This window comes from Balearica regulorum, chromosome 1, assembly GCF_011004875.1.
Source record: "Balearica regulorum gibbericeps isolate bBalReg1 chromosome 1, bBalReg1.pri, whole genome shotgun sequence".
NCBI lineage: Eukaryota > Metazoa > Chordata > Aves > Gruiformes > Gruidae > Balearica > Balearica regulorum.
Window position 1 is genome coordinate 161,416,184 of NC_046184.1, and position 27,423 is coordinate 161,443,606.

At 36.5% G+C, this 27,423-nt stretch overlaps 1 protein-coding gene and 1 long non-coding RNA gene across 3 annotated transcripts in view; both read left to right on the top strand.

Moving 5' to 3' along the window:
- Nucleotides 1–27,423, top strand: part of LOC142599687 (uncharacterized) — a 374,377-nt gene that overhangs the window by 301,760 nt on the left and 45,194 nt on the right. The gene's annotated exons all lie outside the window — the stretch shown is intronic.
- The window catches only part of UGGT2 (UDP-glucose glycoprotein glucosyltransferase 2), a 93,469-nt gene that overhangs the window by 50,812 nt on the left and 15,234 nt on the right, over nucleotides 1–27,423 (top strand). For both annotated transcript variants that reach the window (XM_075741331.1, XM_075741332.1), the window contains exons 21-31: nucleotides 2,908–3,114; nucleotides 4,428–4,559; nucleotides 6,912–7,039; nucleotides 8,664–8,759; nucleotides 10,504–10,606; nucleotides 13,869–13,948; nucleotides 15,126–15,315; nucleotides 16,195–16,353; nucleotides 17,514–17,599; nucleotides 24,596–24,680; nucleotides 26,321–26,406. In XM_075741331.1, coding sequence (XP_075597446.1) covers nucleotides 2,908–3,114; nucleotides 4,428–4,559; nucleotides 6,912–7,039; nucleotides 8,664–8,759; nucleotides 10,504–10,606; nucleotides 13,869–13,948; nucleotides 15,126–15,315; nucleotides 16,195–16,353; nucleotides 17,514–17,599; nucleotides 24,596–24,680; nucleotides 26,321–26,406 — 1,352 coding nt within the window. The remainder of the gene's footprint in view (nucleotides 1–2,907; nucleotides 3,115–4,427; nucleotides 4,560–6,911; nucleotides 7,040–8,663; nucleotides 8,760–10,503; nucleotides 10,607–13,868; nucleotides 13,949–15,125; nucleotides 15,316–16,194; nucleotides 16,354–17,513; nucleotides 17,600–24,595; nucleotides 24,681–26,320; nucleotides 26,407–27,423) is intronic.

The window sequence follows — 27,423 nt, forward strand, 5'->3', positions numbered from 1 at the left end:
AAATTGTCCTCGTGTGTCCAATCGGAATCTCCCCAGGAGTAACTTGTACCCATTAGCCCTTATCTTTCCCGTGTGACTCCTTGTAAAAAGGGAGTCTCCATCTTCTTTGTAGCCACACTCCTGTAATAGTTCACATACCAGCTCTTCCTTCACTGATGGTGGGTCTGTGTTTGCATCAACCTGGATTTTTTGTTCCCAAGGCCTGGGGCCCAACAGTGCTGCTAAAGACAGAGGTGAAGAAAGTGTTGAGAACCTCTGCCTTTTCAGCATTGTTGGTGACTAATTCACCTCTCCTGTTTAACAGTGGCCCAGTATTTTCCTTCTCTTTCTGCTTGTTGTTTACATACCTGAAGAACCCTTTCTTGTAGTTTTTGACATCTCTGCCCAATTTCACTTTGAGCTGAGCTTTTGCTTTTCTAACTGCATCTCTGCACGCCCTGGCAATGCCCTTGTAGTTCTCAACAGGTATTGGTTCGCTTTTCCATCTCTGGTACGCTTTTGTTTTGGTTTTGAGCAGACTCAGAAGCTGGCAGTTAAGCCAAGGGGGTCCTTTGCTCCACCTGCTACCCTTGCCTCTTCTAGACAGGTGAATCCAATCCCTCCCTAACAGGCTATAGTCATCGAAAAATGTCCCATTGTCATAAGAATCGAAACCCTTATGACATCGCCAGCCACGAAGCCAGAAGTTGATTTGCGTTATACGTCTATTTCTGGCTGCCCCCTTTCCTCTAACTGGTAAAATGGAAGAAAAGAAAACTTGGGCACCAATACTTTTCACTTACACCTTCAGGTCTTTGTCATCTTCCTTGATTTTGCCCAAGTTCCAGCTTGTGGTATCATTTGTGCCTACATGAAAGAGCATCAATGGACAATAGTCTGTGCTCTTGACAAGTTGTGGCACCCTCCCGGATCTTAGAATCATAGAATCGTTTGGGTTGGGTTGGAAGGAACCTCAAAGATCATCTAGCTCCAACCCCCCTGCCATGAGCGGGACACCCTCCACTAGACCAGGTTGTCCAAAGCCACATCCAACCTGGCCTCATGTTTCCAGGGACGGGGCATCTGTCACCTCTCTGGGCAACCTGTTTCTAGAAGGCAACATACCTCTGATGACAACCTGTCAGGGCAGCAGATGGGCGCCTCGGTGCCCCTTAACAGAGAATCACCCACTATGAGCACTTGTCATTTCCTCTTGTGGTATCCACTGTGTGCTGCTGGTATAATTTCTCCTTGCACACCTTGCTCATGGATGTCTACAGCTGTTAAAGCTTCATATCTGGTTTTGGTTGTAATGCCTGAGAGTGGGGACTGAAGCAGAGTCCTGCTTTTTTGGGTTACCAGAGTCCAAGGTGACAAAAACGTAGTATTTTTTAAAAGTCCATTGGTTGGCATAGAGATTCACTACTCCTTTCCGGTCTCTTTTGTCAGTTGGGCCAGGATCTTGTAGAATTTCTGACAGGTGCAAACTGGCACAGACACCTCTTGCACAGGACTTGCCAGTGGCATTTGAAGAAAAGTGTGCAAGAGTCTGGGAGGGGAAGTTGCTTATAGGGAATTCACTTTTAAATATTCTAGCTAATATGTTATATATTATTTTGAAATCTACTATTGTATTTTAACATCATTTGAAAAAAGTAGAGATGTCTTGGCTGAATTTCTGTATGTCATCTAGTTCAGCCTCCCACTCAGAGCAGAACTATTGCCACCATTAGATCAGATCAGCTGTAGCTTTGCCTGAAGGAGTCCTGAAAGCCTCCAAGGAGGTGACTCCATCCCCTCCCTTGAGAATTTGCTCAGTGTTGCACTGCTTTCCTAGCATAGTTTTTCCTAATGTCTGCCAAGCCAGAATTTGTGGCCATTACCCCTTGTTACACTGTTTGCCACTACCAAGAAGAGCTGTCTTTTTTGCTCCCCCTTCAGCAGTTGTCGGTTGCTATTAGGGTTCTCCATAGCTTCCTCTTTGCTGGAGTGAGCAAGCCCAGCTTCTTCAATTCCTCCTCATAGGCCTCTGAGCATCTTGGTAGCCCTTTGCTGAAACCTGTCCAGCATCTCAACATCTTTATTGCACTGGGGAGACCAAAACCAGGCACAGCCGTCCAAGTGCAGCTTCACAAATACTGAGTAGAGGAGAATAAGAACTTCTCTTGATCAGCTTGTCATGTGTCTCCTGATGTAGCTTAGTATACTGCTTGTCTTCTTTCTAGTGAGAGCATGCTTCTCAGGAACAGTTAAAGTACACATTTTCAAGCTTTTCAAATAGGTGTTTTAACAAAACTTTTCTCAAGGGCTGCAATTTAAAGTTTGCTGTTTAAATATGTTGAATACCAGTGATTTCCTCCCTTATTTTTGTATTCTTTACAGCAATAGAGTCCATTTACCTTTTCTTCAGTTAGTGACACTGTTTGATCCTACCTTAGAATCATCACTCTCTAGTGAAATTTAAGTGGTATCACAGACTTTAGCAAGTGAAAGATTTTCTTGCTGATTAAGATTAAAGTGATAAGTGGATAAATTTTCTTGTATTTACTTTATGCTTAGTTCGATAGTTTTTGAAAAATAGAAAAACATCTACAAAACCAGTTCTGAAATCTGTAAATGAATACTGGTGTGTGTCCTCAGTTAAAAATACACTTCTACAGAATACAGGATTTTTCTATTTAATTTTTTATGTTTAACAAAATCTTCAGTTTCAAATATGTTTTACAGAATAGGTAAATCCTTACTAATAACATTTTTAATCCTAGTTGAAGTTCTGAATTAGGCATTGAGGTATGTTTTCTAAAGGCAAGTAGCTGCAAAAAATTAAATACTTCAGAGCATTTCACAGAGTTATAATAGATATGAATACATTAGGTAACAGCAGATGGAACTGTAAAATTGTGTATTATTCTGTGTTTTTCTTTGCAGAAAACAAGCAGTCATACACGAGTTGGGATTTTGAACAATCCTTCATCAAAAATAAAGGAAGATAACACAGCCATTGCAAGAGGAATTTTGACCGCTTTTCTAACTCAAAACAACAGCAGCTTAAAAAGTTTCCTAAGTAAACTCACTAAGGAAGAGACAGCAAAATCCCTTGCTGCTGGAACTAAAATTGCTAAATTCCTCATCCCAGTGAGTGCAAACTGAATTAGACTACTTTCTTTTCCATTTTACATATGTTTTATTGAAAGGAGATGTTGTTGAAAGTAACAATGTTTGGCCAAATGCTATGAAGTTCATAACCCTTATACAGTTTCTGCTCAAGAACATTTTGATTTTTGACAACTTTTATGTGATGAACAATAGAGAATTTATCTAAAGTAAAGGAAGAAAGTACAAGAAAAGTACTGAAAAATACAGAGTACGGCTACTGGATTATTGAGATAAAAATAGTTTAATTTTTAATTGTTTGGATTTTTTTAAAGCTCTCTCAATTAAAATTACAGTAGTAGTGTTTGTAAAGAGTTAAGACTTCAGAAGTAACTGTTTCTACCTTGCTGTTCTGGTTGTGAGCAGTAATAGGCACAGACTGAAGCAGTTGAGGTTAACAAGCATTGTATACTTCTGGCCAACATTTTCTGGTGTGCTTTATGAAAATTCCTTGGTTTAAAATACAAATGTTGCTGATTTCAAAGTCTGCACATAGAGTAGAGCTGAGTTACCAAATAACAGCTGCAAACTACAGGTTTTGTTTCAGAAGGAGCCGTAAACTGTAGTATTTTTAAATAGGAGATTTGAAAGACTAAGAGAACTCTCTGGCACCATATTAGAAAATTAATTAGCTGGTTTGGGTCATGCTCTTATTTCATTGTCTAATACATTTTGAAAGACACAGAGGTAGCTAATTAAGCAGTGTATGCAAGTTACTGATTTATTTTGTTATATTAATTGAATCTGAATTAATCTTTTTGTTTAATCTGTATGTTTCTAATGAAGAAATATATATCAGTAGAGTTTAATATAGCAGGATAATTTTAACAGTGCCATTCTAAGCATGGCAAAGTTCCAGATTTTTTTCCCATTGATTGAACATTGATTTGTGTTTTACTAGATGATGTTGGCTTCCCCAAAACTTGTTTAAGCTGTATCAAATGACCATGTTAAAATTACTGTTAGGTTTTTAGAGTAATACAAATTTTTTTAATACCTTCTTCCTAAAGGTGAGAATACAGTTCAGTTATTAAGCAAATATGTTATTTTTCATGCAACTTTATGCTGGATCTTAGAAAAAGTGTTTAACCTCAAGGTCAGCTTTCCTCTCATGGTTATTCACAGTTACCCAAGGGTAAAAGCTGCACACTGTCTAGTCGGGAGACCATGGCTCCACACAAATAGTTATATAACTTACATTGAAGCTGAGGTTGCTGCTTTATTTTGATTTCTGGTGTTCCAAAATTTATTTTTGCTTAATCATTCTATGGTCTCACACTTTATCTTTGCTTTAGGGAATGGATGATGATGCTTTTGAGAAGAAATACAACACGTTAGGACTGGATATAATTAAAACCCACCAGATGTTCTGCCAGGAGGTTCTTAAGCTGCTTCCTGGGCAAATGGCAGTTATGAGCAATGGCAGGGTAAGAAAGAAATTAAGTCATCTCTTAATCTTTTTGTAGGTAATTTTTACTTCCTGGAACTTCAGTTTTGAGCTAAAGAAAATGCATTATATTGATTTTCCACTTATTCAGCTTGTTGTTAGATAATTCTATGAATGTTTGTCTTGTTTTTTATTTTGTTTTACTCCTAATTTGTTTATTATCATAGAATCATAGAATGGGTTGGGTTGGAAGGAACCTCAAAGGTCATCTACTTCCAACCCCCCTGCCATGGGCAGGGACACCCTCCTCTAGACCGTGTTGCCCAAAGCCCCATCCAACCTGGCCTTGAACACTGCCAGGGAGGGGGCATCCACAGCTTCTCTGGGCAACCTGTTCCAGTACCTCACCACCCTCACAGGGAAGAATTTCTTTCTAACATCTAATATAAATCGACCCTCCTTCAGCTTAAGGCCATTACCCCTTGTCCTATCACTACACTCCCTGATAAACAGTCCCCCACCATATTAGCTCCATTCCATTGAAGCTACTATGCACTTAGGTCATTTTCACAGCTATTTAAGAGTTAATCTAACAAAATTCTCTAAATAGGTTGATATTTGATGTATTATTAATGAAATTCAAGAATAAATTTTGATCCTAAAGTTACCTATATTTTAAACAGTTGGGACAGGATAAACTACTGCATATATAATAAAAAATAAATGACATTCACTAGGGTAGTATTTCAAGCCCTAAAACCCCAAATTGTTTATAAACATTATATTGTTCTAAAGTCTTAATTCTTAATGTTCAAATAAAAGTATAGTAGTTTTGTTGTTTCAATTTCTTGTATGTATATTCTGAAACCAATAGCTTTAATTACAGTGTGGCTATGGATGAACTGTGACTAAAAAATACAATATTGGGTTCAATATTTAGTACTTGTTAATGACAGTTAATACTTTATATTATAAATACAATTTATACAAACTAGTCTTTTAGTTAACTCTTTTCCATTTTCTATTTATTGCTCCACCATTAGAAAGAAACAGAGATACTATGTTGGCATCTCATTACTGGAAACTCTCTTTGAATTGTGTTCTTAGTTACTCTTGTACATCCTAAATGTCTCCTGAGATACAACTGAAATACCACTAACAAGCCCACAGAAAGGGTTTTCATTGATGAAGCACAAAAGAATTGTGTTGGCTTTTTGTGTTGCCTCCCCCTCCCAAATTAATTATGCAGTGTTATTTTATAAATGGTTATTACTGTTTTCCATGCCTAAAAAAGCTCAAATAATGTAATATTTTAAGGTTTGAGGAAATATGTTTCCTAAAAATACTTATCTAAGTTTGATAATGATATATGAATATGATAATACTCATCTATCTGGAAGCGTATTTTCACTTTAAGAGATTACTTTTTTAAAAAGACATCGGATATCCTTAACTTCTATCCGTGCTATTTCAGCACTGAAGTTTTGTTTTTATGAGCAAATCTTTTATTATTATTATTATTGTCATTATTATTATCATCATTATTATCATTATTATTATGACTTCTACAAAAGTAGCATGGTATTACATAATCATGCTCTGGTTTTCTCTTTCTCATGCATCATTAATATTAATGAAAAATTCAAAAGTGAAATTTTGCTAGATAACCTGTCATTTCTAGGAAGCAGTTGAATTTTGAGAGAGAGGTATTCAGCACCGAACTTACATCATGGCATTCTACGTCCTGGGAACCCTGTAGGCTCTTCAAGTTGACTTGGGTCAGTTTAGCCTGGTAGACTATGAGTAGGAAATCCAAACAACATCCTCAAAGCTATTTTCTGGGGCTTCAAGGCACCTTCTTTTCCTTCAGACACCAAAAAAAAAATAGTAGTTCTATTTCTTGTCTCTGGATATTCTGCATTTCTTATCCTTTGCTGTTGCCTTCCTTTCTATCCACTCTGCTTCATCTGAGAATGCTTGAGAAGTTAAGATTGTCTTCACAGAATTAAACAACTAGAGTAGTAGGCAGATAGTAATTTGAATTTCAATTTAAAATAATGTCCCTAACAGAGCTTTTTCTTAAACTTAGATTTGTTATTTCTAAATAGTGTACTCCTTTACATAGGTATGTATAATGAAAAATGTAATGGATATTTCTATTGCAGCTGTTCTTTGAGATTGATAATTAACTGTAATTACATAACTGTAAAAATGTAATCCTACATAGTTACTATACAGTTTAGTACTATACAGTTAATAATATTGATGCATATAGGGCTGGGGGTTGCATATTGAATATTGTGCATTCATTTAAAATATTAGTATATTTTTGCTTACAGAAGAAACATTATTGGGACATTCTGCACTTAGTAACATTTTTTCTCTTCCTAAGGTACTGGGTCCTTTAGATGAAAATGAATTCTATGCAGAAGACTTCAATTTGTTGGAAAAAATAACATACAGTACCTCAGCAGAGAAGATTAAAGCTATTGTCAAAGAGATGGGAAACAGTAGTAAAAGGTAAAATTCTTTTGCATTTTGAGGTTCTGTGATATACTGCCTTGTTTATTGCCTGTGACAAATTAATAATCCTTTTGCATGGGAAATATGAACAGAGGTTCAAATATATAGTCATAGTACTCTTCATACTATATACTCATATATATATACACTCTACATGCACTTAAAGTGCTAGTTGTTTGCGTGCTGTATATTTGCAATGCACTTACTTAGCATCTGAGTACTTCCACGTAGACAGGTTTAACTGTCCCTCATTTCACTTTTAGCATTTCCCTGACAGACTTAATATACTTACCTACTCAAATGCTTGCCCTATTTTCTAGAAGTGGCACATAGCTAAATTTTGTATCACATTTATGCTTGGCTAATTATTCCATTTAACATAGGTTTCTACTATATATATAAACTTTATATGCTGTTTTTCAACTGGACGTGTCATTTACCCTGCTGCTGACAGCCTCTTTGGTACCTCATTGTTACAGCACAGAGCAGAAAAAAAGGCACCCTGTGTTATTCAAGAGATAGGCACCCTTTTATCACTGGTCACAAGAGATCACTGCTTATCAAAGAATCATATTGTCTCCAACTTCCCTCATAACGTGTGTGCAGCTCTGCTAAATTACTCCAAATACTTTATCTACTTCCACTGAACTTACAACAGAGACAAGTCCAGCTAACTAAACAATTTCTACTAGCTTTTGTTTACTTGACAGTAATTATAAAGAATAATAGTAAGTGTAATAAAATCCAGTACATCTCAAAACCACAGTAATATCTGAGCATTGATACTTGAAGTAAGGAAGTGCGTTGTCTTTGCGAATCATTAGAAAAGGAGCCTGTAGAGGCATGGACGGGTGTGGTGCTCTGACACCCTGCTAGACAACATTCACACATCTGCTAACTGAAGAAGTGTAAAGATGAGTACTAGCCAGCTTTTAATCTAAGGATCCAGTTTATGTACAAAGAAGTGAGAAAAATTATATTATTTTTACAAAATCTATTGACTTTCTATGTCCATCGTAGAATGGAATGTCCTATCATTTCTGTTATCTGGAAGGACTGGCACAACCGAGAGAACAACTACCAGAGAAAAAAAACCCTCAAGAAGAGATAAATCAAGGAGATAAGTAGTGAGAGGCAAAACATATTTGATCAAATATTAAGACTTAGTGACACTGAAATAGAACTACCAAAGTTTCTAAGGTATTTGTAGTAAGAAATAAAAAAATTAAAAGATGTGGCCAAATAAACTTGAAACTTTGTTCATTTATGTCTGTTCCTAGATGTTGTCAGAGAGGAAAAAAAAAAGCAAAAAAAGTAATAAAGAGCTATAAACATCAGCAGATTGTACCACCCAAACTGTGAGGCTGAATGGTAATTCTGCTAATTCCGCATTGCTTAATTTTAAGAATTGTAGAGTTCACAAGTTCTTAAGGCAGAAGTTGGTTTTGGGCATTATCATGCTAAAAGTTTTACTCAAAGCTACAAATCTCAAGGTGATAATCTTTTTAAGGAGTTCAGGATGTGGACTTTATTAATAACCCTTATGCAGACAGTTATACATTAAAATGTGAATGTTTTACTCCTAATGAAAAACAAATTATATATGTCTTATTTAATATAGTGGCAGTGATTTGATTATGAAAATAGATGCCCTACTGTCATCTTTGCCTAAAACAGAGATGAGACAAGATGCTCAATTACTCAAAGAACAGCACAGGTAAGTTCTGTCTGTCATAATAGTACACTTATAGTACTTTCATATTAAAATTAGAATGTACTGATTACTACATAAGGTCTTTGGAAACTTGAGTAAGCATTCCAGTTTTTAAAAAAGTTGTTGATTCTATGGTTGTATGAACAACTTGTTCATGTGCTCTAGCATAATGCATCTTAATAAATTAATTAGTAAAGCTTAATGATTTTCCAGCCTTATCCTTTGCTGAAAAAAGAGTCATTACAATTGGTATGAATAGAAATGGTGATCTGGAGTTAGAAAACTTGGCATCTTTACATTTACTAAAATGTTAGAAGTGATTTCACAGATTAGAGCTAAAAGAAACCCCCAGTAATTTCCGTAACATGGGAAGCTATAGCACAATTTTTTCTGTTTGTGGATCTTAGTACTGTTGTCAAGGCTAATGTACACATGCTTATACCTGTATAACAAACAGTTGGTGGCTTAGCAGTGTCATTCTTGACCACAGCTAATACAACTAGATTACATTCAAATGCAAATTAACAGGGCTTATTGGCACCTAATTCCTTAAGAAAAACTGAGCAGACTGTCATCAGCTGACAGATTTTCACTTGGCAAGATCTATTAGTGTCATTAGTGTATTTGCTTGTATGTTGGTTCCTTGTGTTTCTGATCCTAGATTTAGAAAGTGAATATGCCCCAAGCGTCATCTTTTGTTGTCATTGTTAATAAATGAGACCTAAAATACCAAGATGTGCATCTGTGAATCGTGTCGTCTTTGTAATGGGATACTAACAGTAGCTGGTATTAATTTAAACTTAGCTGGGGCAAGCTTTCTGGAGCAAAGACAGGTACATTTTTTAAAAGGACATATGATAGCACAAGAACCATGATCAAAATAAAAATTTTTGTAATGCTATTTCCAAATCTCTACTTGTTTTTATTGGTAAAGCTGCTATAGTGTGCTGTGCCAATGGGTTGGCCCTGTTGTTGAAAAGACAAGGAGTCAAATCAGTAGTAGCCTGTTTTAGGTGGCTAAACACTTTCTCCACAGTTACACTAGTAACAGTCAGGACTATGCTACTACCATATTGGAGGGAGTTTGACTCATGGTGCTCACATTTCTAGGTATATTCTTTGTGGTAAACAAATTCAGATAGTTCATTTTGTGTATTTACAGCACATGTTTTTTGGGGTTTTTTTAAGTGAAGTTTGCTAACATTTCCTTCCTGTAGGTTCAGAGCACTTTAACTAGGGTCTCCTTGACTTAGTCTAATCAAGTTTATCAAACTATATTATTTTCTGGAATGCATAAAGCTAATCCATCCTATCAAGTTTCACACTTCCTAGTTGCCATTTTCCCCACTGTTTTTTTAAAATTGTGTCACCGCTGGTACTTGTCAAATCTCATAATTCTAGATATTGGTACAGGAAACTGTAGACTGGTGAAAAAAAGGTCATTTTTAAAATTTTGCTGTGTGTTTTCCTTTTATTTTATTGATTTTCTTATGAGTCATGTATTTAATCAATAACCAGTATGGAACTATGTAGATTAATGCTAAATTTTTAATTGCTGTTCATGTTTAACTTTCCTAGTGATATCACAGGGAGCAATGATGATTACTACTTGAAATGAGGAAAACATCTTCATGAGCAGTAAAATCTAAAGTGCCTCTGGTATTACAAATTTGTGCCTAAAAATGTTTGCTATTTCCACAAATTCAGTTTGGAGTTTTCATGTACTTTTTTTTTTTTTTTTAAACAGTGTAGTAAAAGTAGATCCTCAACAGAATGAACCATTCTATGATGTTGTTGCTATTGTGGATCCATTGACAAGAGAAGCACAGAAGATGGCTCACTTATTGATTGTGAGATGGTGGTCATTTCTTTTAATTTGCACTTTTGTAGTTTAATTTTTACTAAAGTTTTTCTAATTTCCATATACAGTGTAGTAAAGGGGCAAACAAAATTAAGATCTTTTTAAAACATATATTTGGTTATTTAAATTCATATTAAAACAAAATGGGAATGATCTAATTCATCATTGTAAGTACCTCATTTGCAATTAAAATTCAGATGCCCCATGAACCAGTCTTCTGGAAGTGAGTCCGTAAACGCTCTTTATAGTCAATAGAAGGAAAAGAGGACATTGTCTGCATAATGTAGAGGGAAAGGATCGCCCATCTCAAAATATTAAGAGGCATATGCTTCTTTCCATTAAACCAAATCATCTTAGTTTTCCAAGGTACCTAAATGAAGTGGTCTAAATCTGACTTGTAATATCATCATAAGAAGATTGTACTATAAACCTTGCAGCTCTTGGAAGGACATTTCTCGGTTGATTAATGCTACCAAGTATATCTAGAAGTCTTCCATTGTGTGTAGCTATTGATCATCTAAAAAGAAACTGTCCTAAAAACATGGCTCCTAAAATGATTTTCTTTTTTCACTAGCTGCAGAATATCACTCTACCTCAGGTTCCTTTATAGTTTCACATAAAAATGTAAATTTTGTCTTCTCTTTATGGTCTGTTACAATTCTAAAGCTTGTAACTTGATTTTTGCTGCATCCTGGTTTATCTTTTTCTCTGCAGTAATTATGAAAGTTTCATAAATTCCTATATTGCTTTTCCCCCTCCCATTTTCATACCCTTTTATGCCTTTTGTATGAAATGTTGAAGCATCCGCTCACTCTTCATATGTAATAGTGAAGCAAAGTATTTAAAAATGTCATGAAAATTCTGATATTTCAGGACTCTGAAATACTAGCTTTTCTCTAGAACCAGATCTTTCATTTCACCATTCTCAGTTAAAATGAAAGCATGATATTACCAAATGAAAATATTTTCATTTTGGAATTTACAGGAAAATCTCTCCATTCAGCCAGAAGTTCATATTATGTTTAAGTTACACCAAGGACTCAGATCAGAAGCCTCCCTTCGTCCTAGCACAACAGACTCCCTAATGAGCAATCTCTCCCGTAATGCACGCCTAGGCAAACGACTCCCATGGTGTACCCAGCTGTGCAGCTGTCGCAGATCTTACTTGATTCATAGGAGCTATAGTCTTCTTCAAGAAGCCAGCCCTTTGGAAAGAATAATGAAATGCTGTTGAAACTAAACAAATCAGAAATGTTTTAATGTAGATGAAACTGTGGTAGCTATTCATGGTGCAAAATTTGTGTAGTAACTACCACAGCAAAGCACAGGTTTCTTTCCCTGTCCATGTTGAATGCATCCACCTTATGATTTTTTTTTTACCCTGGTGAAAGCATGCTATTATATTACTTTGTGTCACTTACTAGTAACTTCAAAGGAATATTTTGGTAATTTTTTAAAAAAATATAAACCAGAAGTCATATTAAATGGAATTGAAATTCAGAAGGTGTGAACAACTATAGGCAAACTGTAATCTAACTTTACTATTTAGTCTGAGAAAGTGGCAATTTAGGGCCAGGGGCAAGGTATGAGTCAGAGCATGAATGAGAGCAGACTCAAGGCTTTTATCTGTTTTTAAAAAATATACTGTATTGTGTCATAAGAACTGCTCTATATGGTCTGTAGAGAGAGGCAGGCAGAACTTTCCATATAATGTGTCTTTTGCCTTTTTCAAAAAGTTTTGTCATAGACTTTAGCGACGATTATTTCCAAACAAGACAAGAGTCACTGTCTACAGTAGATCTTTAAATGCTAGCCCTGGCTTGACAAGGGTTGGACCATATCAGTTCTCGGCAGAATACATGGAACAGCTAACATGTCCTAAAGTTATAAAGATGGTCCCTAAGGTGATGTGAAAAAAGTAGAAATTCCTCCTAAAAATGAGGACCAAATGGAAGAGTTGGGGTTTTTTACTCATGGTTCACCAAAACCAGCTGAAAAAATATTATACATGGTGCCACTGAACACACTACGTGTACCCTAGACTAACTGCTTTACTCCAGCAGTATGTAACTCTTAGGATCATCTACTTTTTTTTTTTTTCTTGTTCCGGTAACTTGTCAAAGAACTCAAAAATACAGAGAGAAAAAAATCAAACCGTTTCTTTTTTCCTATTAATTATCTTTTTCCTTTTTTAATTTTGTTCATTCTGTCTTCAGGGAGAAACTCTTATTCCATCCTTAAAGTGAGGAAAGAAAAAAATGGTTATAATAAAAGAGAGATATAAGGATGGCTGTTGTCTTGCTTTGTTCCCAATTTACTTGCCATTATAGTACTTTTAGATGTTAGCCTTAGTGATATCTGTATTGTAGCTGGGCTTTAATATCTTATTTGCTTTTCTAATAACATCCATAAAGGTAGACACAGCTGCTTTATGCTTTCAAATAAGCACTTTGGATCAGAAACCACAGAAATGAAGATAACTTGTTAAAGGTTTTTAAGAGTGCTTTAAAGAAGCACTCTTGAAGTTTTGTTAACTTTAAACAAAGTAGATTACTCACAAAAATTAAAAAAAATCCTGTCCTAATATTATGGTTCCTATGTAACAGCATCCAGGAAACCAGTATTTTAGAAATGAACAGATGAAGAAAGTGAGAAAGAAGTAGAAATATTTTAACTTACTGGAATGTTTTGAAGTTGATTGAATAGTTTTACACATCATTAATCTATTACTGACATTTAAAATTATTAAGTAATTAAGTATTAAAATAATTACCTGAGCTTTACTATATCCAACAATTTACTGTATGGAACAATTTTAATAAGAGTGAAAGTCACTGTTTTAAGATTGGTTATTGAATAAAAGGCACATGTACTTACAAACTTGCAAACTTTCAAGTACTTTAAAATCTTCTAGAAAACACAATAAAAGAAAGGTCATAATATAATTTACTCAAATTATAAAAATGGGGGTAGGTGCTCTTTAAAAAAAACCTTATCACTAGGGGAAAACATTAATGTTTCGACTCTCAAGAATATCGTGTGCTAAATCATGCAGTTTTAGAAAAGGTCGGATCTTTATTTGCAATATCTGACAACATCCCTTAATATACAGGTACATTTAGAACTTTAAAATGTTTGAGATTTCTACTGAAGCTTGAGAAATGACAGGATGTCACAAGGATGACTTTGGCTTATTTGCAAAGTTTGATGATTACCAAGAACCATTTTTTACACAGATTTTTTTTCTGTAGGTACTCAAAGAGATTATCAATGTGAAACTCAGGTTGTTTTTGAACTGCAGATCTAAGCTATCAGAAGCACCACTGAAGAGGTAAGTAGTTTACAGCTTTTCTTACAAACATATGATCTCACTTGGTTTATAAAAAAGAGCCTTCACAGCCTATATTCCCTTAAAAAATAAAAAATGGTTTGTGTTTCTGGATTCTTGTGTTACATTAGTTATTTTCTTTGAATGTAAATTGAATGTTACCAAAGCAGTTTGCATTTGTCTAGAGAAAAATTCTAATTCTAAGGTGTCAAGCATGGGATCACAGGGAACTGATGGAGTCCATCAGATGCACCTCTCCTAAACAATCCTTAGAGAAATCAATGGAGAGTCTTTCATGTCTGTGAAAACTTGGAGAGGGAGAGCGTCCACCTAACTTGGTCACTTCTTACAGCCCACATACTGTGTAATGAATATTACAGATTAAATACACTGAAATTCATCTGAGTAAATGTACAGTCTGAATTTGAGATCCCATTATAATTCGTTGAGAATGTTATACCCTGAAAGTACCTGCCTAAAACTGAAGTTTCTTATTAACTGTCTGTAAAGGACCAGGATTCACTAATTTGGTTATAGACATTTACACTGAAGTGAACTGCCCAGAGAGGGTCCCTTTCCCTCTCAGAGAAAGGTTTAAGTGCTGCCATCCCTTTGGCAGATACCATACCTATAATCTTACTATGAGCGAGAGCTGGTAGTCTGCACATGTTAGTGCCTGGTTCTTTCCCTGTGCCTGGGAAAGGCGAGAGAAAAAAGCTTTTCAGCATCATTTAGAGAAGCTGTGGATGCCCCCCCTGGAAGTGTTCAAGGCCAGGTTGAATGAGGCTTTGGGCAACATGGTCTAGTGGAGGGTGTCCCTGCCCATGGCAGGGGGGTTGGAACTAGATGATCTTTGATGTCCCTTCCAACCCAAACCGTTCTAAGACTCTATGATCTGTCCTGCGGAGAGATCGTATTTTTCTTAGAGCAGTGGTTTCATATGAAATGCATTCATATACTAACACAAATACTTTGTAGGAATTGTGTTCCTTCTGATGGGTACAGGAGAAACTTTTTATAGTAATTAAATGTCCTTTTATAGTAATTAAATGTCCTGTGCCTCCAAACATCATTAAGTTGATAAACATTCACTATATTTTGAAGTATTTTAGAAGAACTTCATATTTGGAAGTTTATGCCTCAGTAAACATATTTTTTTGAACACTTCTTTTTTCAACAGCTTCTATCGTTTTGTTCTGGAGCCAGAAATAACTTACGGGATCAACAAGCACCTTCCTTCTGAACCTGTGGCAAAATTCCTACAACTGCCAGAATCAGCCCTTTTGACTCTAAACATGATCACTCCTGAAAGCTGGTTGGTTGAAGCAGTAAACAGTTCCTGTGATCTTGATAACATTTATTTACAGGATGTAAGTAAAAGTTTGTAAACATTATAAAACTTGTGTTGGACCTTCTACCTCAAGAGGGAAATGGAAATTTTGTGGTTTGTCTCTTGTTTTCCAGAAATGCTTTCTGTGGTAATTGATTATTTGGTCAGTATTTTACCATTATTAATTTCATCATCTTTTTTTGCATTCCCTCTTACTTTAAAAAAAACCCGTCTTAAAAGAAAGCAATGAAACAGAAGAAAAATCAGAATGCAGAATACAAGTAAGAGCAATTTATCTGCTCTGTTGAGCTTTATAATTCTTGGGTTTTTAGATAAAAATAAAGCAATTAAGGGATTCTGTGTGCTAGCTTTCTACCTTTCTTTATTTTGTACATATTTTTGGTAATAATAGATTTAACCTTCTTAAATCTTCAAATAAACCTCAATATGTTGCTGTTTATTTATTCTATATAGATTAAAACATATTTGACCCTTTTTTACTTCACTTTTTTTTTAATTATATTTTTAATCCCTCAGCTCCAAAATCACTAGATTTGTTTCAGTCACTAAACCTGTGAAAAATATTGAGGGTGTTTGATCCACCAAAGCTGTATATTTGGAGTATTGTGAAAATGAAAGTTAGGATTTACCTTACCAAATTTGAGGTGCCTCAGCTTCCTCAGCAGTCAATGGAGAGAAGATCCTTCCAAACAGCAATTCATCCTCTTTACCTTGGATACCTATTTTAAAATTGAGTGAAGTTCCTTCTGGAAGGGCCTTTCTCTTTTTTTTTTCCTTTTTTTTTTTTTTTGGCAGTTGAATTTAGGTGAGGTAAATCACACACGTTTGCTGTTGTAATATGTTGCTTTTCCCACATAGTTAAACAACATAATTTATTGATGAAGTGTTCCTTCCACAGATAAAAGGGACAGTTGTAGCAGAATATGAACTAGAATATATATTGCTTGAAGGACATTGCTTTGATGTGATGACTGGACAACCTCCTCGAGGGCTACAGTTCACTCTGGGCACAAAGAAGAATCCTGTCATGGTTGATACTATTGTCATGGCCAACCTGGTAAGTATTAAGTAGAGAAATAGTCATTACAATTGCACACTCTTCATTAGAATTCTTTATGAGCTTGCTGTTCTTTAAATCCATTTCTCTGTGTTGCAAGCTTAATAACACTAAAAGTAACAGGAGTGTCCTGGAGTTGAGACCATCTGCAAAAGATGATGTGCATCTCTAATTTGCTGAGCTTTCCCCCCCTTCCTCTTCTCATCCAGCATAGGTTTGGATATAGCCTAATTTTAGATCCTTATCTGAAGTGCCTAAACTGAGACTCTAATTACCTTAAGTCGATGGTAGGAGGTATATATATTCAGATGGAGATTCCACCAACAATTGTAAGGTGTGAATCACATTCTGATTAACCAATTTTGTTACACAATTAACAAGGTGAAAGAAGGTTCCTAGTTTAGATGCTTGAGTTAAGTGCTTAAAGCCTCTGTGGGACAACTCCACACCTCAGAATTCCTCTAGTCATCCAAAGTGATTATTTTTGGGTTTAGCAGGCTATAGAGCAGAAGATCTTGTGATTCTGAAACAAAAGATTTCTTTTCTGTTGGCTAAGGTAATTTTATAGGGAAAGATTAATTTTGATGCATAAGATCGGTTACCTATCTGCTGTTCTCTGTAAATATTGTATCACAAGGAGTAAAATGCTTAATAAACTGTGAGTCTTTGATTTTTACTCAACAGTAGATGATGTTCAACGTGATGAAACTTCTAATGATCCTTCACATTCCAAAGCTTGCTTTGACTGGCTTTCACATAGTGATAGCTGTATGCAGTGTTCCTAAATTGGGAAGGAGCTGTGTTGAATTGGAATGTTGTTCCAGACAAAACTTTTATGTTCCGACGAAGCTTTTTAGTTTAGGGCCAGTTTAATAATTTATTTCTTTACTGCTTACTTACTTAATGTTCTGGGTGGAGATTTTGTATACAATTCAAATTCAGCTCGAAACAAATGCAGCACTGAAAGGCATTAATATGGACATACAGGAAAGGTGATATTTGGTTGCATCATTGCCATAATCCTTTCAGGGCTAGTTTGACAGTAGGTCATGGTTACTAACCTTGGCCGCGGTACCAAATGTTGGATAATTGCTGCTTGTCTGTGTACATGGTTGATTCTGAAATACTGAACAAGTGACTGTCTGTCTTGTTTTTCTTAGGGGTATTTTCAGCTGAAAGCAAATCCAGGTGCTTGGACACTGCGATTGCGTGAAGGAAGATCCAAAGAGATTTATCAGGTTTTTTCGTAAGTATTAATCCATGTTTTGGATTTATAAATAAATCTGAAAGTGCAACATATTTTGAAAAAATCTGAGAGTACTGAAGGAAAATGAGCAAAAGTAACATGAAAAAATAGAACAAGAAGCAAATGATGATTTAAAGTTTATAAGAGATACCTTATTTCCTGATTGTGTAGGTGGTGGTGTTCTTGAAGACACTTGGATGTGTTAATACATAATAAGCCTAAGCTGCTCAGCTAGATTTGATGCTAGCACAGTCTCTTACTATACAGCTACACAGGTATCAGACACTTGCCCTGTCAGGTCCAAGCATGGTTAGCATTATCATGCGACTGCTTGCACCATAGAATCATAGAATCTTTAAGGTTGGAAAAGACCTCTAAGATCAGACTTTGACTTCTCAGAGCAGACTTTGGCCTCTTCAGGGATCTGCTTGGTAGAATACCATGGGACAAAGCCCTGGAAGGAAGACGGGCCCAAGAAAGCTGGCTAATATTCAAGAGTCACCTCCTCCAAGATCAGGAGCGATGCATCCCAACAAAGAAGAAGTCAGGCAAAACCACCAAGAGGCCCCCATGGATCAACAAGGAGCTCCTGGGCAAAGACAAACAAAAAAAGGAAGCCTACATAGGGTGGAAGCAAGGCCAGGTAGCCTGGGAGGAATACAGAGAAACTGTCAGAGCAGCCAGGGATCAGGTTAGGAAAGCCAAAGCCCTGATAGAAATAAATCTGGCCAGGGATGTTAAGGACAACAAGAAAAGCTTCTATAGGTGTGTTAGTGAGAAAAGGAGGACAAGGGAGAATAAGCGACCTGCTTATCCAGGATATGGAGAAGGCTGAGGTACTCAACGAGTTCTTTGCCTCAGTCTTCACTGGCAAGTGCTTGAGCCACACTGCCCAGGTCACAGAAGGCAAAGGCAGGGACTGGGAGAATGCAGAACCGCCCACTGTAGGAGAAGATCAGGTTCAAGACTATCTAAGGAACCTGAAGGTGCACAAGTCTGTGGGACCTGATGAGATGCGTCTGTGGGTCTTGAGGGAACTGGCGGGTGAAGTGGCCAGGCCACTCACCATCATATTTGAGAAGTCCTGGCAGTCCAGTGAAGTTCCCACTGACTGGAAAAGGGGAAACATAACCCCCATTTTTAAGAAGGGTAAAAAGGAAGACCCAGGGAACTACCTACAGGCTGGTCAGTCTCACCTCTGTGCCTGGCAAGATCATAGAGCAGATCCTCCTGTGACTGTGCTCAGGCACATGGGAAAGAAGGAGGTGATTGGTGGCAGCCAACACGGCTTCACTAAGGGCAAATCGTGCCTGACAAACTTGGTAGCCTTCTGTGTTGGGGTTAGAGCGTTGGTGGACAAGGGAAGAGCAACTGACAACATCTACCAGGACTTGTGCAAGGCATTTGACACTGTCCCACATGACATCCTTGTCTCTAAATTGGAGAGACATGGATTCGATGGATGGAGCACTCGGTGGATAAGGAATTGGCTGGATGGTTGCACTCAAAGAGTTGTGGTCAATGGCTCAACGTCCAAGTGGAGAATGGTGATGAGTGGTGTTCCTCAGGGATCAGTACTGGGACCGGCACTGTTTAACATCTTTGTCAGTGACATGGACAGCAGGATCAAGTGCACCCTCAGCAAGTTTGCTGACGACACCAAGCTGCGTGGTGTGGTCAACATGCTGGAGGGAAGGGATGCCATCCAGAGGGACCTTGACAGGCTGGAGAGGTGGGCCTGCGTGAACCGCATGAAGTTCAACAAGGCCAAGTGCAAGGTCCTGCACGTGGGTCGGCGCAGTCCCAAGCGCAACTATAGGCTGGGCAGGGAATGGATTGAGAGCAGCCCTGAGGAGAAGGACTTGGGGGTATCGATTGATGAGAAGCTCAACATGAGCTGGCAGTGTGCGCTTGCAGCCCAGAAAGCCAACTGTGTCCTGGGCTGCATCAAAAGAAGTGACTGGCAGGTTGAGGGAGGTGATCCTGCCCCTCTACTCCGCTCTGATGAGACCCCACCTGGAGTACTGCATCCAGCTCTGGGGGTCCCCGGTACAGGAGAGACATGGAGTTGTTGGAGCAAGTCCAGAGGAGGGCCATGAAGCTGATCAGAGGGCTGGAGCACCTCTCCTATGAGGACAGGCTGAGAGAGTTGAGGTTCTTCAGCCTGGAGAAGAGAAGGCTCCGGGGAGATCTAATTGTGGCTTACCAGTTTCTGAAGGGGCCTACAGGAAAGCTGGAGAGGGACTGTTTATCAGGGAGTGTAGTGACAGGACAAGGGGGAATGGTCTTAAGCTGAAGGAGGGGAGATTTAGATTGGATATTAGGAAGAAATTCTTCCCTGTGAGGGTGGTGAGGCACTGGAACAGGTTGCCCAGAGAGGTTGTAGATGCCCCCTCCTGGAAGAGTTCAAGGCCAGGCTGGATGGGGCTTTGGGCAACGTGGTCTAGTGGAGGGTGTCCCTGCCCATGGCAGGGGTGTTGGAACTAGATGATCTTTGAGGTCCCTTCCAACCCAGACCATTCTATGATTCTATGAATCTATGATCATCAACTCCAACCGTCCAACCAAATTTTGTAGAAATGACACTCATGGTTTTGTTGATTAATATTTTGGCATGCCTAACATATTTAACATGTAATTCCAAGAATATGTCCGCTGGAGCATTGCTAACTCTCCAGCAGAGTCTTAATCAGCTGGAGGAAGTGCCATGAATTTCCCTCTCAGAATTATTTTTCAGTCCTGAAGGTGCCTCTGAGTGCAGTGTTACCGATGGGTGACATCTTTTTTTAACAGGAGCATTATATTCATTTCAGCTCTAGGCTTTTTTCTTCAATAAATTCTGAGTGTTTCTTAGCCGTTTAAGTCATCTAAGAATCACTGTGGTTACACCTTCACCTTAGGATTTAGAAGCACCCTTCAGTTCTGTACCCTGGCCGCATGTTGACTGCTCCGCATTTCCCTCTCTTGGGAGAAACCCCTGTGCATCGTACCTCCGTAACTGGTATTAAGTTACCACCCATATGGTTTATAGATCTGTAATTTCCACGATCATTTTCATATGAGGAACATATGCTAGCCATCGTTCCAACTATTTCTTGGAAGAGTCCACTTTTTCTTATGTTTTATGTAACAGCATAGATCTGTAGCATATGAGGGCTTTGTCTTGAAGTGAAGCTTTGGATCTGATCCCTTCTAGAGGAACAGTATTGTTTTATTTTATTTCAGCTTCAGTTCTTCCTCCTCCCTTTTTTCTTTCCTGCTCTCTGCACCACCACCCCGTAATTCTGTGGGCTGACACAGGTCTATTTATTTTAAAATATTTATTATTACTTGGAGTTCAGGAACACATAGTTCCATATGATGTTTCGTCTTCAGCTACTATTAAAAAAATGAAAAAAAAATTATTAACATCTTTGCCATTTTGAATGTTTAGATAATGCATCAATTTCAGAGTTACAGGAAGAAATGTTAACAGGATATTAGATTCATTCTATTTGTTTGCAATTTTCAATTTATTTTCTTCCAGAAACCACTCACAATCTGTTGAAAAGGCAGAAAAACATAGTCTTTATCCTAAGATGTTCACTTAATCTCCACCAACTGTAGCTATATCATTTGTCTAATTTAACATTCAATTCTGAAAATATATAAAGTGATTTATGAAAGATATCATGGTTTAAAAAATAATATAATGAGCTATAGTTGAATTAAAAAAAGAAACAGAATTAAACAAAACCACTCTACATTCTAGGCTGGATCAAAGGAATCTTAAATCATTTGCCGTTTTCTAAGATTACTGACTTTCCCTAAGAAGTAATACAAATGAGCTTAATTGAGCTCAGCTAAGTCATGTAAAATTAATACTTGATGAGGAATCTAAACACTAATGTTTATTTCATTTAATTATTACAAGCTGTAGGCTTAGCGTACAACAGCTAAAGTATGTTTGGGAGGCTGTACCAGGATCTTTGATATTACTTTTACTGATATCTGATATCACTATTAATAAGTATCACATTGCCATCAGAACTCAAGCAACTATTTGTCAGGATGGAATTTTGCCAAGAGACATTACAAGATATTATCCATCCTTGTATACAAGACATATCCTCTCCTGTTGAACTGTGGGATGACCTGTTTTCTTTGAGGTACAAGCCTGTATATTATAGTAGGAGTTTTAGGAGAAATACAGGATTTTGAAGTTACAGCATGTTCTACACCTCAGTGCTTATTTGCTTCTCTCATAGTAGCATATAATACACATGCAAGTAATTGACTTTGTGTAAATACACAGCTTTTGAATTAAGCTTCTTTTTTTTTCCTGAACACTGCTTCTAACAAGTTTTATGATTTTGAAGCAGTAACACTTCTAAATGAATTTGTTATTAATCACTTACTATGAATATTGGGAAGATGAAAATTGGTATACTTGGCAACACTGCTTATTAGTGGGACTTTGATTCTGTGATGCTGATAGGAAAACAAGCAGGTATTGTAAGATAAGGCTCTGCAGAAAATAGTTTACATCTAGAGACATATATATATACTCCTGCTGAATCTTTCATTTTTTAAAAAGGCAGGTAGATATAATTTTTTTTTTGATGGTATGCAGACTGCTTCACTGAAAGTTGTATCTATTATAATTCAGACAAGGAGTTTTTTGTTTACTGCTGTGTTTTGAGATTTTAAAGGGTCTCCATTTGTTGAACTTGAATGTTTTTGTTCTCCATGTTGAAAATTATAATTTATATTATATTGGTATTTATTTGTATTCATATTAAAAGTATGTAGGTGTTTTGAAGCATTTTAAAGCTGTGATGTAAATAGTCTACTGGATATGTTTAGTTTTGTACAACAATTATATAACAATAAAGTAGTTACTGTTAAATATTTTATAGTGCTGTCAGTATGCAAGGCATTTTGCTCAGATTTGAAAAGGAAATTTGTGCCTACTTTCAGTGAGTTTACAAACTAAGTTACACTAACAGCATTCAGTACCTTTTGGACAAAACACAAAATCCTTATTGCTTTTGTTAAGGGAGTTTATAAATCATGATCCCAGTTCTTTCAAACCACAGGTCACATTCAAAACCTGATTCACATGATCGCTTATTTGAAATGTGCATCTGTTACGTGAATAAAATTACAATGTGCTGAATATCATATGCACAGAGACAGAGAAAGGAGGAGAGGTCCTGTATAAGATTCAGCACACTGATTTAAAATTAGAGAACAGTATGATGGACTCAATTTTCTTTCCGAGAGCTACCTACCTAAAAACAAGTGAATATCCTAGTCTCTAAATAGCCATTGAGCACGTAGTTGGGCACCTAGGAATTGAAATGAAGTATTCTGCCAGGCAAACAAGTTACCATAGTGTAATCGTAGGAAGTATACAAAGATGTGAATGGAGAAACAGATAGATTGGATCTTGAGACCAACGTTAAGTGTCCAAGGTAACTAGTGGTGACTATCACTGTTTTCAGTACATTGTTCATACTGGGACAGAGATTCATCACACTGAGAGCTGTGCAGAGTAAAACAATTAGCACTCAGTAAAGATGGAACCGACAGTGAGGGATCCACAGAAGAGATTTAGGGAGACAGTGATGTTATTAAATTTACAGCCAAACCAAACACATTGGGGATATTGTAAAGACTTTGGAAAATCATCTTCATCAGCAGAGCTGCAGAGCTGGATACAGAATTCATAACATAGAGAGTGAATTCATAACAACTGAGTCAATAACAGAGAAAACTTTGTGTAAAAACTGAGGGCAAAAATGGGAACACTGTGCCAGCTGCTGCCATTTCTGCTATCGGCAGTTTGTGTTTGACTCTAGTTTTACTGTTTTAGAGCTTTTTAATGACACACTTTATTTAAAATGGAGATCTGTGCCCTTTTATGTTGAGTACTGTACATCCCTGGGATAAAAAGACAGTTCTTGGCCGGGTGTTCATATATGCAATGTTGTCAAAGTGTGAAAATGAAACTAAATCAGAGAGTAGAAAAGTCAAGATAATCCTGAACATTGTTTTGTGCAAGAATCAACCATCTCTATGAAACTTAGTAATCATAGGCATATTTTACAGAAATGTATTAAATAATAGAAAATTCAGATAACTCTATAAAACCCTGTCATTTTTAGATAAGTAGTATGAAACAGATTGAAACAAGATTTAAATATTTCTGTTTTCTAGGAAAAAAAAATCAAGCCTAAGGGGTAGCAGATTACTTTCTTAAACCAATTTTTTGTAGGCATAACCTTAGCAAGAAGAACCCACATAATGCTGTTAAAAGAAAGAAAGGATTGAAGGAAAAATATATGGGCTATTGAGGTATAAAAGCTATAAAATTTGAGAATTATGTTATTACGCTGTATGACAGAGTGACAGCAACATTTTTCATACTTGTTACTCAGTGGACGGCAGTAGAGTTTTGAGATGCCTGAATGGCTTTAAACTGATGTTCAGTCAGGCAAATGTTCATGTGGTGCCTTGCACAGCCATGTCTTTAGGGGTACAGTTACCAAAGCCAACCAGTTGAAAGCCAATCTTTACTATCTCAGCACTGTGCTGAAGCTTGCCATAGACTTTTTAAAGCAGATTTATTTTAAAAGTACATTTAATACCGTCACGCAGCAATTTCTCAGATGTTTTCCATATTTGAAAATAAAATGTAGTTTAATATTTGAATTGTAATATATACCTGTATAAAACATAATAACGTATTCAGCTCTAGGTTGCTGCATTTTTTTCATTGGTTGATAACATTTCCTGTGAAAATCCAAATTAAAAAGTGAGGGCTACCACTGTGGATGATGTCTAGTGATGAATAAAACTCAGAAAGTTTCTGAAGTTAAGATATAATTAGGTGCAAGAAATTTTGTTTCTATAAGTATCAGCAATCCTAAACCTTATACTCTAATTAAACACAAGTAATAGTGCGTGTTTTAATGAGCAAGTACATTTGCATGTTTTTTTTTCTCCTCACAGCCATGAAGGGACAGATTCTGTAGCTGACCTGACCGATGTTATCGTGGTATTAAACAACTTCAGAAGCAAAATTATCAAAGTCCAAGTACGTAAGAGATACCTTTTTGTCTGCAGTATTTCCTTACGTGAAATATGACTAATGCTTACATATCTTAGGCTATATTTAATTGGAAGATGTATACTCAAATATATAATTTAGATTTTGTATAATTAGAGAAGGGTGTGCAAATTAATGTAGTTAATTTGATCCAATCAGGTTATACTAATTGCATGGGAGATTGTTGAATAGCTGTTAAACAGAGACAGGATTTATCTCATCTAGCTTAAAGTGTCTAAGAGTGTAGTGTAGGTGCCTTAAACTCCCTCTCTGCTTAGTAGAATGAGAAAGTCCAAAGGACTGCTCATCCCAGCTCATGTCTGCATTTAAATGAAGGGGATGCCCACCTCTTGAGACATCCAGTTCTCTCCTGTGACTGAGGAGGCATTTTACATGAAGTCAAGACACCAGAGTAGAAATTAAAATTAAGTATGTTGAGTTCTACCCTAAGCTCCCAATTTTATCTAAATGAAATTACATTACTTTCATTCATAAAGATGTATCAAAAAGAGATAATGAAACATGAGTTATATTAAGGAAAAAGAACCTCATCGTATTATATGTTTTCCACTATTTTGTAAATAACATTTTGTGTAGTTGTCCTTGGTACATTGCATCCTAATTTTAGACATTGAGAAGGAGAGAGAACGATGCAATCATAACTACAAAAGGAATTTTTAAACCCACATATATAAGTCTCCTCCTTAAAGTTTCCAGAACCTGAAGAAAATGTGTAAAACTCTGGAGCGTGATGAGCCTGCCTTTAAACCTCAGAGAACGGTAAAAGGGTGGCATTTGGGTCAAAATAGGAAAATTATTCTATGTGAAAGGTGGTATGTATTAAGCTTATAACTAGAATATGCAAGCTCTGTCATTCATTTGAACTGTAGAATCACTTCAGCAATACCTAGGATGTGGCTTCAGAAGCATTAGCTGAAAAGATAGTGTAAACATGTGAAATTAATATGGTTAGAATTGAATATGTTCAAACATTTAGTGTTCTGGAAGCTATTTGGGTTTCAAAAACAATTAGGTTTCTTTTAATCAAGGAAATTAAAGTCAGCAAACAAAATTAATTTCGAGCCTTTGTTAAGCATCTGGGTAAGACAGCAGAAATTGCTTAAACCGGATGGGAGAAGCTTATGTTTCAGCAACAGATTTGTGGCTTTCACCTCGTGAAGGGCTTATGAGAATTGCAGTTTCCCTTCAGGTAAGTTCCGTGCATGGTGCGACACCCTGCAATCGTTCTTCTGCCAGCTAATGGATGGATCACAGACTCATAAGAGAAGAAAATGAGATACAATTCCCCATACTTTTAGTTAACTGCTTGCATAAAGAAGTACAGAGGGCTTGAACATGCTGTTTGATTTATTAATCACCATTTAGTTTTTCATAATTGATTAGTTTTCTTATTACAGTAAGTTCTGTATGTAGTTTAAAAATACGAAATTACATTTTTACTCTTCACTTTAATGCAGTTCAGTAAGTATTTTACTGAAACAGAAATTGGTAAGATATTGGTCCAGCTCTAGCCAGTAAGTACACCATAGTTAGATATCAAAATTGAAGTAGTAATTATTCTCAAGTAACTTCCCAAATTACACAAATACATTTATTTTAATGACTAGGTACAGAAAAAGCCTGATAAAATGAATGAAGATCTCCTCACTGATGGAACAACAGGAAAAAAAGGAAATCAGGAATCAGTTACAAGGTAATGCATAATTTGCTTATACTTCAGCTGTGCCAGGACATGTTTATTATTACTCACAGCAAGTAAGTGGTTCTTACTTGATAGTGATACAAGTATGTAAAAAGGCTCCCCAAGATATTTATAATATAAATAAATGGGGAGAAAAGACAAGCTATAATGTCTTGTACATCTCATTATTTATTTCCTTTTTAATCCCTCCTTTGCACTTATAGTTCCTGTTCACTTTCTCCATTGGCATTATTTTTATTTTGTTGTGGCAGGGAATCAATCTCAATCTGAAAGTCTCAGCCAGTGATGTGGTACTCAGATGTATCAAACTGAACATCAAAAAGCAGGCTATGATGCTGCTTGTCTGCTGCTAGACAAATTTATGAAAGCTCAAGAAGTGTTTTCGTATTTGTCAATAAAACATCTTTTACTTTAAAGTCTCAGATCTATAAATAATTGTAATAAACATCTCAAGCTTTACATTTGGGGCTAGTATTTCTAATTTGCCATATACCATTGTAAAATTTGTTTTCAGTTGCTCACAGTGTTGCTCATAATTATGTTGTCTGTGGATGGTCTGTGGTTCAGGCTGATTTTTTTTTTTAATTTGAATTTATTTGTTATTAATAAGATACAAATTCCTGTGAAATTGTTACATCATTTTTGAGAATGAGATAAGGGCAAAAAAGGATGTTTCATCTTAGAAAAATAATTTGGGGGTTTTTTTAGTAGACTAGTGTATTTGTGCTGTGGATCAGAACATGGGGTGTTGCATCAGTTTCCAAGACATGTTAATTGTCCTTTCGAGAGCATTTCAATCACATCACATTTGACCAACGTATTTTAGAAACACTGGCCTGGATGCTCTCCAAGCATTCTTTCCTTGTAACACTTCAGAGACCTTTTTCACAAGAAACATCTCGAAAAGATAATGTTCTCAGATGTGAAGATTGGGGTGCTGGCAGAAGTACTTACTGAATTCCCAATAATTTGATTTCTCAATGTCAAAGAAGAATGAGCTTGAGCCTT